The following is a 14,610-nucleotide window of genomic DNA, read 5'->3' on the forward strand; positions in this document are numbered from 1 at the left end:
CACATAATTGCAGGTTACCGAGGATTATATGCAACAACCTATTTCAAGTGAGACAAGACTTGTGGTGCACAATCTTTATTGAACGCCAAATTTTCCATGGAGGGAGTGTCACAGTTCAATGTCATCGGCGGTTTCAAATGGTTCACAGTTTCACAATACCAAATATTAAAAGATGCTCGTTGAACCAATTTTAACCAACGTCAGCTTTAAAAAACAAAGGAGTTATATACAATGCTTCAACAGAAATGGATAAATGCAATGACATATGTATATGCATATGTACATACATACATTAAGGCGGAATAGCATGCTGGCTGATGCGGGGTTTTTTGTTTGAATTGTTGTGTCTCAACTATTCCTTCCTCCATGTATTCAAATGGCGATTTTGAAAAATGTTCACCGCCTTTCGTTTTTAACAATATGAAGATATTAATGCACCTAAAAATCGGTAATTTTTAGGCTTACATAGCTAGGAGATAATAATTTTGATTTTTTTCTTCAACAAGAAGATAAATATAAAATAGATGAAAAATAATCAACAAAATTTAAATATTTCTTTATTGAAGAAAAAAATCAAAATTTTTATCTCCTAGCTATGTAAGCCTAAAAATCACCGATTTTTAGGTGCATTAATATCTTCATATTGTTAAAAACGAAAGGCGGTGAACATTTTTCAAAATCGCCATTTGAATACATGGAGGAAGGGAAAGTTGAGACACAACAATTCAAACAAAAAACACGTGATACAATGCCACGTTAACATGCTGCCAGTTCTTTTACTGCTTCTATGTACGTGTGCCATATGCACATATTAACAAGAATTAAGGGCTCATTACAAAATGTAAACTTATTTTAGTATTGTCCATAATTTTTTAATGGTTCATTAGAGATGTTAGACAAAAGTTTTCAATGTCATTTTCATATTATATTCTACATTTTCATGTTTAGCAGCTACTGACTTAGTTTTGACTAAGACAATTCCTTTGTTTTATTTATGCCTTTGAAATGCATGTAAGTATGTACATACCTACCATTTGTGTAATTCAACATTGCACAATTATACATAAGTCTTTAACGATCAGACGTTTAGAAAATTAAATTGGAAATAAATATTTAACATACATTCTTTTGTGTACATGCACACAGGTAGGTGCCCAGAAATCAATCAGGATTAGACGTTACTGTGTACAATGAAATTCCATTACTACAATATCCTGCCACTGATGTACGTATATTGATTATGTTTATGAAATTTTCATGGGCCCATCATTAACTGCATTTAGAGGATGTTGCATCCATCATTAACTCCTCATTTGAATTAATTACATAAATAAGGTCCCAATGCGGAATTGATATATTTAATTCCACATTTCAACATACACAAGTCATCTTCTAGGTACATGTGTATATGTTAATGTAGCTACTGGCTATATTTCGCAGGGCAAAGCATGTTGCTGTCTTGTAATAACGGATGAAAGGCAAAACCTTCTGCAAAATATTAACTCCTTTTTAGAATAAAAAAAGTATGTTAAGTAGTGAAATGATTGACGAAACGAAGAAGGAGGGTCTGATCATGATTCACGAGTTGGAAATACTTGAAAATGGGAAATATCGAAATATGTCGCATTTCTTATGGTCCTTATAAATTTCCAACACCTCGTAGTACACTGATTAATTTTCTGTCATTTCTTAGTCATGTATCAATTAATATACCTCGATATGCAACACATGAGTATATCCATATGTATATAGTAAAGAACGTGTGTGATTGACAAGTTCGTGAGCTGATGTTACATATTATTGTTTTTTTGAATCGATATATGTATATCAGACGTGTACTTGCAGGTATATATGAATGAATGAATATCATTGAAATATCAGCGAAATGCCTCATTGATAAATAACTTTAATGATTAATGTTCTTCTAATTTAAAGCAGCCTTTAAGATAATCGTAATTTCTGGCGCAAGTATGTGCGTTCCTGTATAAATGTTGCATCTTATTTAGTTTGTTGGTTGGTTGATATCCGCTGAGCTGAGATCCATTGGGAAATAAATTAATTGTCTATCAGCTGAATTTTGAATATATCTGTTTCTTGCAGGTAAAGAATCCAGTTTCCTGGGGTGATATTATTAATTAATTCATGATCCACGCAGTTCTATGTGTAATGGAACTGCTAATGTACATTTAATTTGATGTATATCTAGTTAGGCATGCTTATTTCTATAACTTGCATCATCCGTGCCAAATCATTTAAAAATCACTCCCTGATCTTTAGTTAGTGGAGAATGTCTTCGATCAGCCTGAAGCAAATAATAATGTTGAATTAATGGAGAGTGTGCATATGCAGATCTATGACAAATGTATGCACGGTGAGTCATTAAGATATTTTAAGGGCGTGTGTCCCCTCATAAATTAAAATATAGGTAACGAATGAAACCACGTAATACGAGATAATCGGAAAATAATGCATTGTTCCGCTTCGTATTTAGTATTTGCATTCGACCAAATATGGACTCTAGTCTCGACAAGGGTCACATCACGAAATAAAGTGATTGTCTTGCCCGTTCCCATGATAAATTTGAAATGAATGACGAACCAACTTTTTTCATCATTAAAAGATAATGCTACTGTTTGCTCAATTTTTGGCTCGTATGTTAGTAATAGCAATAATAATAATAACAATAATACTAGTCTCGGTTTGACGTGTCGAGGCTCCCTGTCGGCAGGTTTAATATGTAGATGAATGTGCAGAGGAGTTTATTTTTATTTACATATTAATTGTAAAGAAGTAGAATCACAATGTGTGTGTAAATTCTGGGTTGGTGAAGGTAAATGAAAGCGCATTGTAGTTTTTAATTTGTAATTAGATATATTATTTCTTTCCATAACTGTTTTCTGCATTGCTATTATTTGTTCGACCAGCTCTGCATTTATCTGCATTTGACTTGCAGAGTCAAACATTAATAATAATTAATTAATTGTTATAAAAAACGAAACTGGGCACTCCAGCAATCCATGTATATTGACCTTGATGTATGAAGTAAGCTGATTATAAATGATTAAACTTCATGACTTGATCACATTCGTGATGGGTATAGTTCGTAAAAATCATGTGCCTTGTCATTGCGAACATGACCAACATTTTTGGACATGAAATAGTCTGTACTCGGGACTCGTACCTACAATTGTATGGTTGAGAAAATGTGAATTGTGAAGCGAGTGTATGTCTGTACATACGTATATTTATTTAGTTTCGATTTTCTAGTTTACTGGTCAACACTTTATTCGGAACTTTGACTCTCCAAGAGCAATAATTATGGATCATCATTATGTGAGATTAGCAAGTGGCCATAAAATGCCATTAGTGGGACTTGGTAATTTATTTGCATGTCCAGATTACCCCTTAGTTTATTTCATTATGCAAAGTAGTATTATTTTTAACTTTGATTCTCAGGGACTTGGCAAGCCAAGGATCAAGATGAAGTAGAAATAGCTCTGAACGAAGCGCTTAGAGCTGGATATCGCCACATTGATACTGCTTACATGTATGAAAACGAGAAATGCATTGGAAAAGTTCTACGAGAATGGCTCGATTCTGGACGTGTACAACGAGAAGAATTGTTCATTGTCACAAAGGTACATAGTGAAAATACGACACATTTTCATCACTGCTAATAAATACTATATGAGAATCACACATTGTATCCAAATTTCAGCTCCCTTGGATTGGTATGTACTGATAAAACACTCGTACAAAAAATGATGAAGCATCTTAACTCTTAACCCATATTTGTTAATTAGGGATTCACCCTGATCGTGTTCCCCATTTTTTGAAAAAGTCCTTGGAAGCTCTCCAATTGGATTACGTGGATCTATATTTGATTCACTCTCCATTGGGCTTGCAATACGTTAGTGACACCGATACATGGCCAACCAACAAGGACGGTGAAACTTTGCTGGATATGAAAACAGATTTGGTAGCAACCTGGAAAGCAATGGAGAAAGAGGTTGATGCAGGTCACGCAAAGTCCATCGGAGTTTCTAATTTTGATGAAGATCAGGTTGAAAGAATTGTGAAAATTGCAAGAATTCCAATATCAAACATTCAGGTTACTGGTTTCATATCTACATATAAGAGTACATTCGTCAATTCTTCATTTAGAAACTTTGACTTGCTGTTCAGGTGGAACTACAAATCTACTTGCAGCAGAAACCCTTACGCAAGGTTTGTCTTAAGCATAACATATCGGTGTGTTCATATGGCAGTCTTGGGAGCCCAGGGCGCAAGGAGGCTTGGGAAAAATATGGAATGTAAATAATTAGTTTCAAATATTAAATTAATCATTATCTTAATTATTTGATTGGGAAAAATTATATACTGTCATTAGGAAATATGAAGATCCAGGTATACTGAATAATCCCGTGGTTAAATCGATAGCTGAACACCACAATAAAACAACTGCACAAGTTGGACTTCGATTTCTTGTGCAAGAAGGAATAATTGTAATTCCAAAAAGCACAAACCCTCAGCGACTTAGAGAAAACATAGACGTAGGTCCTTAATTAAAATTTCCATTGATGTGTAGGAGGAAAATTAATTTGATTAACATATTTTAAGATTTTCAACTTTGAATTAACAAACAATGAGATGGTTCAACTAAGAGCATTGGACAAAAATGGGAACGAAGGTCGTTTCTTTGCATTTGACAACATCAAAGGGTTTGTTCGCAACATATTTAAAAGATTATTATAAACTTTTAAACTTAAATGTACTAAAAAATTACCCTGCAACCTTTTATAGAGCTCAGGACCATCCAGAATGTCCAAACTTCGCCAAATTGTCAAAGTAAATGGATATTTTTTCATGTATTTAGAACTATATCGAGTACATAAATAAATATTAGAGCACACATTTATATCCTTGCTTTAATTACATTAAAATACGATTTGAGTTTAATAATCAGAGTGACGCCATGATAAACTCATGCTGCTTACAAAGCTATCTCACCTCTTTGTCTATTGTTGTCTGTACATGAATAAAAACCTAGTGGGACGGGTGCATCCATAAAATATTGACCTTGGGATTTCTACACGAATCTTTTATTTTATTACCATGTATAGGATCCCGAAAGACAACCAGCAATTCGAGAATCTGCCATGCCATGCATATTTACATATGTAATTCCACATTAACACGTATTTTCAGTCTCTTGTGTCATTTGCTCTGCCAAACAATCTTTGTGTTATCAATTTTAATAAACAAAATCTTAAAATATGGCTCAGTACGTAGAATTGGCGAGTGGGTATAAAATGCCAACTGTTGGACTTGGTAAGAAACCGATACAAAATTTTGTTGCGTTCACCAACTTAATTATCAGTTCCTTGTACACATATTTTTAGGGACTTGGCAAGCAACCAATGCGACAGAGATAGAATCTGCGGTGGACGAAGCCCTTAAAGCCGGCTATCGGCATATTGATACTGCATATTTGTATGAAAATGAAAAATCCATCGGGAAGGTTCTTCGAGAATGGCTTGACTCTGGACGTGTGAAACGTGAGGACCTCTTCATCGTAACGAAGGTTATTTTTTCACAATGGCTTACAACTTGGAATTCTGTGAATAATTGTTTTTTTTTTTGGTGCACAATAGCTTCCAGGAATTGGTACGTGACAATTAAATGACAATAATTTCGTGTGATTATACTATAAATTATGAATATTTAGGTGTACACCCTGACCGTGTTCCCTACTTTTTGAAAAAATCTTTGGAATCCCTTCAGTTGGATTACGTGGACCTTTACTTGATCCACTCGCCCATAGGAATGCAATACGTTAATGACACGGAAATGTGGCCAGCTAAGGACGGTGAGCCCTTATACGACATGGACACAGATTTGGAAGCAACCTGGAAAGCAATGGAGAAAGAGGTTGATGCAGGTCATGCAAAGTCCATTGGAGTTTCTAATTTTGATGAAGATCAGGTTGAAAGAATTGTGAAAATTGCAAGAATTCCAATATCAAACATCCAAGTTTGTTGCTCTTATTTTATTTATAAAATGCATATCAAATTAACTGTCACTACAAGTTTTAATGATGCAAAATTGAAATTTATAATTCGACTCTTTGACTCAGGTGGAACTACAAGTTTACATGCAACAAAAATCTTTGAGAGAAACATGTCGCAAGCATAACATATCGGTTTGCAGTTACGGGCCGATCGGAAGTCCGGGTCGCAAAGCGTTATTTGAAAAAAGGGGAATGTAAGTTTACGCGTACAATTATAGTAATATTTTGGGCTGATTTTTAACCCCCGAGCGAATTATTATCATTAGGAAATTCGAAGATCCAGGTCTGCTGGATGATGCTGTGGTCAAATCGATAGCTGAACACCACAATAAAACAACTGCACAAATCCTCCTTCGATTTCTTGTCCAAGAAGGAATAATTGTAATTCCAAAAAGCACAAACCCTCAACGACTCAGAGCAAATATTAATGTACATACACACAAATAAGCACGTCGATATTGATGATGCCTCTATTGTTTGTTTTGTCTGAGAATGTTTCTGTTTCTCCCCTAAGATTTTTGACTTCGACTTATCACAAGACGACATGACTCGACTCACGGCATTGGATAGAAAGGAGGATGGTCGATTTTTCACGTTTGCAGCATTCAAAGGGTTTGTATTTCATTTCTCGTATTTTATAGCAAATTAGAATTGTATTTTTTAACAGAATAAATAACCATCCCGAGTGCCCAAAATTCATCAAGAGTCGAATTCAAAAATAGAAATCCGAATTCAAGAATTCTTACCTTTGTTGCCGTATGTACATATGTGCATGCTGAAAAACGTCAAAGGATATATGATTATGTTGTTTGATAATATCATTTTTTGTGAATTCTACTTAAACCATCAGTTTCGTGCAATCAATTTAATACACAATATTAGATAATGTATTTACATACTTGAAATAACATCACTGTGAATTATGCAGTGTCATTTAAATAACCTTGATTTCCATGATTTAATGATGTAACTTTGGCTAAATAAAACAAGCTTATTCATGATAATGACAAGCACTTTTTGCAATTACTCCAACCTTACTTAAAAGCACGAGACTACCATTTTACCATTAATATTATTATTTCTCTCGTCACATCACTTGCACCTGTTACCGGAGCAAATCGTATTCTCCAGGTTGTGCATGTAAAATTGCAAGAGAAAAAATATTAAAATGTCGCAAACTGTAACATTTCCAAATGGCCGGAAAATGCCATTGGTTGGTCTTGGTAAAGCTACATAAATAATTTAAATTTGTCGCATTTTCATTGGATAATATTTTTATTTAGTATGTGTGAAACTTAACAGGAACGTGGTTAGCTACAAACGAGCAGGAAATTGAGACTGCGGTGAATGAGGCTTTACAGGCTGGATATCGTCATTTCGATACAGCTTACATGTACACTAACGAAAAAACCATTGGAAGAGTTTTGAAACAATGGATTGATTCTGGAAAAATCACACGAGAAGAGCTATTCATCGTCACAAAAGTAAAATGCATCATGAGTTCAGACATTTAATTATTAATAAATATATATAGCTGCACATGTAAACTAATAATCACATATTCCCTTTACATTTATCGGTATCTTTGAACCACTTATTACTCAACAGCTACCAATGATTGGTAAGACGAATATAATTTAAAGGATTTGTGAAGAAATATGAAATAACTAACTATAAGTAGTTACATACGTATTTACTTGTGTACAGGAAATACTCCCGAGAAAGTTGGGCATTTTGTACAGTTGCAATTAGAAGCTTTGCAACTGGATTATTTGGACTTGTACTTGATTCATGCCCCAATTGGGTTTAAATATTCCAACGATACGGAACTTGTCCCAAAAGGACAAGACGGAAAGATTGCGATCGACATGTCGACAAACCTTGAAGCCATCTGGACTGAAATGGAAGCCCAAGTCAATTCTGGCAAAATAAAATCCATCGGAGTCTCCAACTTTAATTCAAAGCAGATTGAACGAATCGTTAAAATTGCAAAAGTACCTTTAAGCAACATCCAAGTCGAACTGTATGTCTATTTCCAACAAAAGGCTTTGAGGGAAACTTGTGCAAAGCATAATATTACAGTATGTGCATACGGTCCGCTAGGATCACCAGGTCGTGGTGCTTTGTACGCGTCACGGGGGGTGTAAGTTTTATCGTAATTAAAAACTTAGGAAATTTCACACTAGTCTAATCTAATTTCTGTTGTCAGAACTTTTGATGCTCAAAACCCAATGGAGGAACCCGTTGTGAAAGAAATTGCTAAAAAACACAATAAAACCCCTGCCCAGATACTTTTGCGATTCCTTGTTCAGCATAAAATTGTTGTGATTCCTAAGAGCACCAACCCGCAAAGGCTCCGCCAAAATATTGAGGTACGATTTATTCAAATTGCATATGGTTATGCAATGCTTTATGTATTATTTACATCTAACCATTTCAAAATCCGTGATGTTATTTCGTTAACAGATTTATGATTTTGAACTGAGTTCAGTGGATATGGGACGCCTGGAAGCATTGGATCGTGGGGATAAAGGGCGAACATTTGGTCTGGATAGTTTCCCAGGGTAAGTTATGCTTCTAAAAGAATATGTTCGCCATTCATGTTTTCTCTTTTTATAGCGTCGACAAGCATCCCGAATGTCCCTACCTACTTAAATAACCATTTTATCATTTCAAAAATTTGAAGATATGAAAATAAGTTTCACCAACAGTTCTTGAATAAAGTACAGATATTGTGGAAATCTTATCTGGGTCGTAAAAATTTGTGAATTTTTTTGTGAAAATCTAACTTTGTGCGTTGTACAGAGGTGCATATAATAATTTAATTTATTGCATGTAACAATAATTTAAGTAGCTACTCAAACTCTCAGGATAAGATCTCTAAGATTTGTCTGGAGCTGATAGGTCTATATGCTTATCAGCTCCAGACAATAATTATCCATCCTCCAATTTACTCGTGAGACATATGCACAAACAGACATAAGGCCAGGTTTTAACTTTCAGTGATTAATGAATGACGACAAATAATTTTTTTATGATCCAAGCAACCTTGTGACAACATAAGAATGGAATGGACGGATGTTTCTTATATTTGTATACTTACGTACATACGTATATAGTGCGTCGTCAACAACAAAGTTGGAAGTTGACAGATTTTCTAGGTACATTACATTTTCATAAAACCAGATTTCAAGTGCCAGACTCAATTACTGGTACACGTTACATGTTTTGTGCATGTCTTGTGATACGTCCCATCAGCATAAGTAATCCTGTTGTAAAAGCCATTGCAACTCTTAAATCAGGTTTCCCTTTAATGAACTCTATATACTATCGTCGTTAAAGTGCATTAAGCGATCTGAGATTTCAGAGTATTTGATAATGTGTTATCTTAATAATACTCTAAAGAGAACTTGGGGGTAGGAAATTATCCACACTGCTTTAGAATGTCAACTATGCAGCAATAAATATAATGTCATTTCAACGACATCATTGTAAACAAATACCTACGTGTCGTTTTTGTGTATTCATTCGTCGTCTTTAATAAAGGCTTTTTATGAACACGAGTTCAAATGTTATTAATAAAACCTACAGTGCAGACTTGATATAGCCCGAGTCAGGCGTAAATCTGTTTTCAAATTAAAATTTTTAAAACTTCGAATTCTTCAATTAAGAGCCTTTAGTAACCCATATACTAAAATTTATTCACTATCACTAAATTTTTGTTAGTGCACACATTTTTTTCCCTTGGTCACCAGTATAACTTTGAAACGAGTGTATATTTTTTCTTAAAACTTTCAGGATATTATGTTACCAACATTCAATGTAACATCTATAAATTCCAGGTATGCGGGTGACTAGGGTCATATGCTTTTGTTCGTGCACAACACATATTTTTCTTCCTGGTCACCAGTATTGACCATGACCATAACTTTGAAACGAGTGTATTGTTTTTCCTAAAACTCTCAGGATATTATCTTGGTAATATTAGACGCAACATATGCAAATTCCAGCCACGCGGGTGACTATGTTCGTATACATTTGTTGGTGCACACATATTTTTCTCCCTGGTCACCTTATTGGGTCGCCCAATAAGGTCCTCCAGGTGAAAATTTTCTTATTTTACTTCATTACGAGCTATTACCAACTTGTCTACCAAATTTCAGCTCAATTTGACGAATTTGAAAAATTGGTATGGGTCACCCCATAGGGTCTGTCCAGGTGAAAATGTGTCCAATTTCAATTCATATTTTTCTATTGGTAGTCATTAACAACCTATATACCAAATTTCAGCTCGATTGGATAAGTTTTAATAATCGGTAAGGGTCACCCCCTAGGGTCCCTCCACATGAGAATTTTTATAATTTTACTTTATATTCTTTCATTAGAAACCATCATCAACCTCTGTACCAAATTTCAGCTTCCTACTATAATTTTGAAAATTTGGCGCATAATACCCCACCCACCTTTATGACCCCCACCGGTCAATCACTTGACCGATTTCGCCCATCTTCGAACTTAACTCCTCATTTGACCCATACTACATTTGTGCAAAATCTCAAGTCGATCGGATTAGTTTTACGGCAGTTATCGCAAGACGGACAGACAGACGGACAGACGGACGTGACGGGTACATAAGCCCTGACTCGGGCTAAAAACTCAAATATTTAATTGTGAAGCTCTGTTTGTTAAATCGAGCTCTAATGATAGTTCAAGTAATCGGAGGTGAAAGTCAGTAACTGACCTCAGCATACGCACAACCTATTTTCATATTGATTCTTCAATACAAATCAGGAGATATATATGTAGCGTGACAGAAATACAGAATTTTAAAATTCACTCTACTCGAGGGGTCAAGGCAGAGGTTGCAAAAAGTGGGCAGTGAACAGCAGTGGTCACGGACATTAGTGAAGTCATGAATTATTTTAATCGCGTACGGGAGAACATTCGTCGAAAAGTTTCTGTGTTTTCGGGATCACAATGGGTCATAATTTTAGTATTTTGTTTTGCATACTTATTTGCGGCATGCGTTAACTCGTTACAAGCCCCGTTTTATCCGGCTGAGGTAATTTATATGAAGAAAAATTAAGTTTGCTACCTTTACACGTGTCGCTAATTTCATGATTGATTAAGTATAGGCTGAAAGGAAAGGGGCTTCAGCCACAGAATACGGTCTTGTATTTGGAATTTTTCAACTAATTGTGTTTATTGCTTCTCCGATATTTGGGAAATATGTAAGTTTGGTAAATCCTGTCTCAATGAGTAGATGCATATGTGTGAATAGTATTTAAACACATATGTAATTAAATACTTGCATGAATGAATAATTTCAGATGCACTTCCTTGGAGCAAAGTTGGTTCTAGAGCTTGGATTATTTACGATAGGAGCAAGTTGCTTTGCTTTTGGATTTCTTGCCAGAGTTAATGATCACACAGCATTTATTACGTTATCATTCGCCATACGGGTGTTTGAAGCGATCGGTGCTTCAGCATTTTGCACTGCTTCGTTTACTATCATTGCGGGAGAGTTTGCTGGTTCGGTTGCGACCACTTTTGTAAGAATATATGTACATGAATCATGACGCCTTATCAATGGGATATTTTCATTGTGGTAATTATGAAACGATAGGCATCCTTAGAGACGTTTTATGGCTTGGGACTTATCATTGGGCCAACTTTAGGAGGTATTCTTTTTGAGGTGAACTTTAATAATGCTAATTATTAACTTAATTGCGACATTTCAAATTACTGATTCATCTACATTTTGCAATAACAGTTGGGAGGATTTTTGTTACCATTTGTTGTCACTGGGTTATGTCTGATTGTCGTGGCCTTGATAACGCCATGCCTTGTACCCGGTGGAGGCTCAATGGATAAAGCAGATTCGAACGACCAAGAAGGCTTCAGTATAATAACGTTATTGAGAATTCCTGCCGCGACCTTAGCCGCTTTGACAATTTGGATGAGTTCATGCTCAATCGGATTCTTAAGTGCGACGTTAGAGCCGCATTTGAGACAGGTTCGGTTACAGCTTATCAAGCTATGCTTTAATAAATATACAAACCTTATACGTACATGAATTTCTATTTTTCCCCTCAGTTTCACTTGTCAGAGATGCAAGTTGGCCTTGTGTTTATGACCACAGGTATTTCGTATTCTTTGTCTGCACCCATTTGGGGAAAGTTAATGGATAAAAAGTGGCACCCAAAGTATGTTTCTTTATTCGGATGTGGACTTCTTATCGTGGCTCATCTCATTATTGGTCCTGCCATCTTTATACCAATTGAACCGTAATCATTGCACAAAAACTGAACATTGTTAATTGTTGGTTTTGTTCGTTTGTCATGAATCTTGTTTGTATTGTATCACAACGTAGTCAACTCGGCATTACCTGTGTTGGTCTTATAATTCATGGCATTGGTGTGGGTGCAATCCAAGTTTCCGGTTTTGTCCTAGCCCTTAGAGAATCGATGTGAGTGTTAATTGTGCTCTTCTCAAATCAGTTTATAACAAATATTTGCATTGATTGAATGGCCAAAATTGTCGTATGATAGAGCTAATGGATTCCCCGATAGTTTGAAGACATACAGTGTTGTTTCCGGGTTGTGGGCATCCTTTCTTTCGTTAGGAATGTTCGTAGGACCATCGCTCGGGGGTTGGTTGCTGGATCAAAGCAGTTTTAGGATGTCATCCTTGTTTCCACTTGTTACAGCTATAATTGTGGTAAGCCGGAAGACCTCCCCATACTTTCAGCCTATTATTTAACTTTCAAACCAATTCTGGAATTATTCATGCATGCTGAACTAGTCAAATTAAAGCTCTGCCTTTACTGGTTTTTAAATATTTGTCTAACATTTTCAGTTGGTTCTTGTAATCGGATTTATCATCCGGAAATTCTTGCAACCATTTTAGTAAAAACATTTTAGCATGAATATAATTATTTGAATGCTAATAATTTTTTCGTTTGAATTTTTGGTTGAATTTTCTAGTCTGTTCTCGTAATTCCTATCGTTTACATTCACAATCGTCAGACAAGACGGAGGTTCGGCTGGGAGAGTAACGGAAATATAACCAACGCATCAGAGTCTTCGACTCTACTTCATCAGGGGCCAAACAATAGTCGAAAAGGTTCGCAGGAATTTTATGGATCGTTCCGGCCAATGGCGTAAATTAATTGGAGTGGAAAGCAAGGCAAACATAATGCATGGAGTCATAATTAACTTAAAACTTGTAGTCACATTAACCTCCGTGTCTATACCGTATACCGTACATATCTCGTATTCAGAGAAATTTATAACCAAAATAAAATACATTCACAAATAAGTGAATGCAAATGAACAAAGAATTTTCTCAATATTGCAAAAATGATCTGAAACGTTTTCTGATACTGATAAATTGCGAATATGCATAAAGTTTTATTTTTGCATGTATAATGTGAACAATCATGCGTAATATTCAACACCGGTATTTACAATTTACATACACATGTACAACATGACAACTCTCGACAAAGTTAACGATTTGGTTGATAAACATCAACCATATAGTCAAACGACGCGTTAAATGTGACCTTTCGCATAAATGTGTTCCATTTTTCCTCTATTTTGGGAAGATGAGATTTCTTCAATGCTAGTAATTGAACAATAGGATTCAATCAACCATACTTAAATAATTCACAAAACATATTTGTGTGTAATAATCGAATGTATATGTACCACCCAGTAGTTGCGAGAGAAAATAGATTGTTGCCACTAGTCCAATAATTTGTAGGGCGGGTCCAAATTTATAGCTCATCCATGAAACAAGCCCTCTTGACGGGTTTCCTGAGTATAAATCTTGTAAATTCATCTGTATTTCAAAACCATGTAACAAGTAATTTTGTCACCAAACCTTTACTCTGACAAAATAATTCTTTTGGACTCTCATCGCCATCTCCCAAAACGTTTGAAATTGAATTATGAAAAGTGGACACTTGTTTTTTTAGTTCGGCAACCACATCCAAAATTTCTTTGCCTAATTCTGCACATTGATAAGTAGAGGATTGAAAGTCTTTGACCACTGCATCAAGACGTAATTCGAGTGCCTGGATCTTCAAGGGATATTCTTCATGAAATTGGTCAGAATTTATCTGCGCCCGTCCTAACCCCAGTGAATAGCAACACTTTATGAAACCAGAAAGAAACACATTAATTAACTATTCAAAAAATATTCTCAATATAATTTCCATAATTTTTAAATGTGTAAAATTCATTGTAATGTCATACCCAGAAATAAGTAGCAATCAGTAACATCTCAGAAATAAACAACCTTTTTGTCTCCCTTCTTGTAGTACTCATTTTGCAGATCAAAATTGTGCTATGATGAACAATGGTACTATTATTTTAAAATATGCAATGTTTCATCCCTATTGTAAGAGGAGAGCAGTATCGGTATTATTTACACTGTTCTTCTTAAATATACATAAATAAGACAGCTATTCTCCGAGGGGTTGATAATCTAGATATGCAAATCTTTCTAAAGATTAGATATTGAAGACTGCATAA

At 35.2% G+C, this 14,610-nt stretch overlaps 5 protein-coding genes across 7 annotated transcripts; 4 read left to right on the forward strand and 1 right to left on the reverse strand.

Annotated features, from left to right (window-relative positions):
- Positions 1-3,099: 3,099 nt before the first annotated feature.
- LOC110846370 (aldose reductase-related protein 2) lies at positions 3,100-4,918 on the forward strand. The gene is made up of 9 exons (XM_022093090.2): positions 3,100-3,189; positions 3,268-3,376; positions 3,457-3,638; positions 3,719-3,731; positions 3,804-4,111; positions 4,186-4,313; positions 4,391-4,553; positions 4,621-4,721; positions 4,804-4,918. Exons 2-9 carry the CDS (start codon positions 3,319-3,321, stop codon positions 4,850-4,852), a joined length of 1,002 nt encoding a protein of 333 aa, XP_021948782.1. The 5' UTR covers positions 3,100-3,189; positions 3,268-3,318; the 3' UTR covers positions 4,853-4,918.
- A 214-nt stretch (positions 4,919-5,132) lies between these two features.
- On the forward strand, positions 5,133-7,083 carry LOC110846372 (aldose reductase-related protein 2). The gene is made up of 8 exons (XM_022093094.2): positions 5,133-5,331; positions 5,403-5,584; positions 5,655-5,667; positions 5,729-6,033; positions 6,137-6,264; positions 6,337-6,499; positions 6,585-6,682; positions 6,738-7,083. The coding sequence occupies exons 1-8, from the start codon at positions 5,277-5,279 to the stop codon at positions 6,790-6,792; spliced, it is 999 nt and encodes a 332-aa protein (XP_021948786.1). The 5' UTR covers positions 5,133-5,276; the 3' UTR covers positions 6,793-7,083.
- A 49-nt stretch (positions 7,084-7,132) lies between these two features.
- LOC110846355 (1,5-anhydro-D-fructose reductase) lies at positions 7,133-8,816 on the forward strand. Its single transcript, XM_022093075.2, has 7 exons — positions 7,133-7,293; positions 7,373-7,554; positions 7,679-7,691; positions 7,778-8,213; positions 8,280-8,442; positions 8,537-8,634; positions 8,690-8,816. Exons 1-7 carry the CDS (start codon positions 7,239-7,241, stop codon positions 8,727-8,729), a joined length of 987 nt encoding a protein of 328 aa, XP_021948767.1. The 5' UTR covers positions 7,133-7,238; the 3' UTR covers positions 8,730-8,816.
- A 522-nt stretch (positions 8,817-9,338) lies between these two features.
- LOC110846871 (MFS-type transporter SLC18B1) lies at positions 9,339-13,412 on the forward strand. Of its 3 annotated transcripts, none has more exons than XM_035848969.1 (10): positions 9,339-9,641; positions 10,747-11,132; positions 11,206-11,301; positions 11,401-11,622; positions 11,697-11,765; positions 11,844-12,086; positions 12,167-12,357; positions 12,444-12,539; positions 12,622-12,790; positions 13,057-13,412. In XM_035848969.1, exons 2-10 carry the CDS (start codon positions 10,983-10,985, stop codon positions 13,234-13,236), a joined length of 1,416 nt encoding a protein of 471 aa, XP_035704862.1. In that variant the 5' UTR covers positions 9,339-9,641; positions 10,747-10,982; the 3' UTR covers positions 13,237-13,412. The 3 variants fall into 3 exon arrangements, with proteins under 3 accessions (XP_035704862.1, XP_021949402.1, XP_035704863.1); XM_022093710.2 differs by having other exon boundaries at positions 10,778-11,132; XM_035848970.1 differs by lacking the exon at positions 9,339-9,641 and adding an exon at positions 12,929-12,978 and having other exon boundaries at positions 10,656-11,132; positions 13,057-13,176.
- Positions 13,413-13,452: 40 nt separating this feature from the next.
- LOC110847514 lies at positions 13,453-14,542 on the reverse strand. The gene is made up of 4 exons (XM_022094463.2): positions 14,332-14,542; positions 13,958-14,228; positions 13,783-13,890; positions 13,453-13,696 (listed from the first exon to the last, which is right to left on the reverse strand). The coding sequence occupies exons 1-4, from the start codon at positions 14,401-14,403 to the stop codon at positions 13,581-13,583; spliced, it is 567 nt and encodes a 188-aa protein (XP_021950155.1). The 5' UTR covers positions 14,404-14,542; the 3' UTR covers positions 13,453-13,580.
- Positions 14,543-14,610: the final 68 nt, after the last annotated feature.

Source organism: Folsomia candida, unplaced genomic scaffold (genome assembly GCF_002217175.1).
Source record: "Folsomia candida strain VU population unplaced genomic scaffold, ASM221717v1 Fcan01_Sc003, whole genome shotgun sequence".
NCBI classification, from domain to species: domain Eukaryota; kingdom Metazoa; phylum Arthropoda; class Collembola; order Entomobryomorpha; family Isotomidae; genus Folsomia; species Folsomia candida.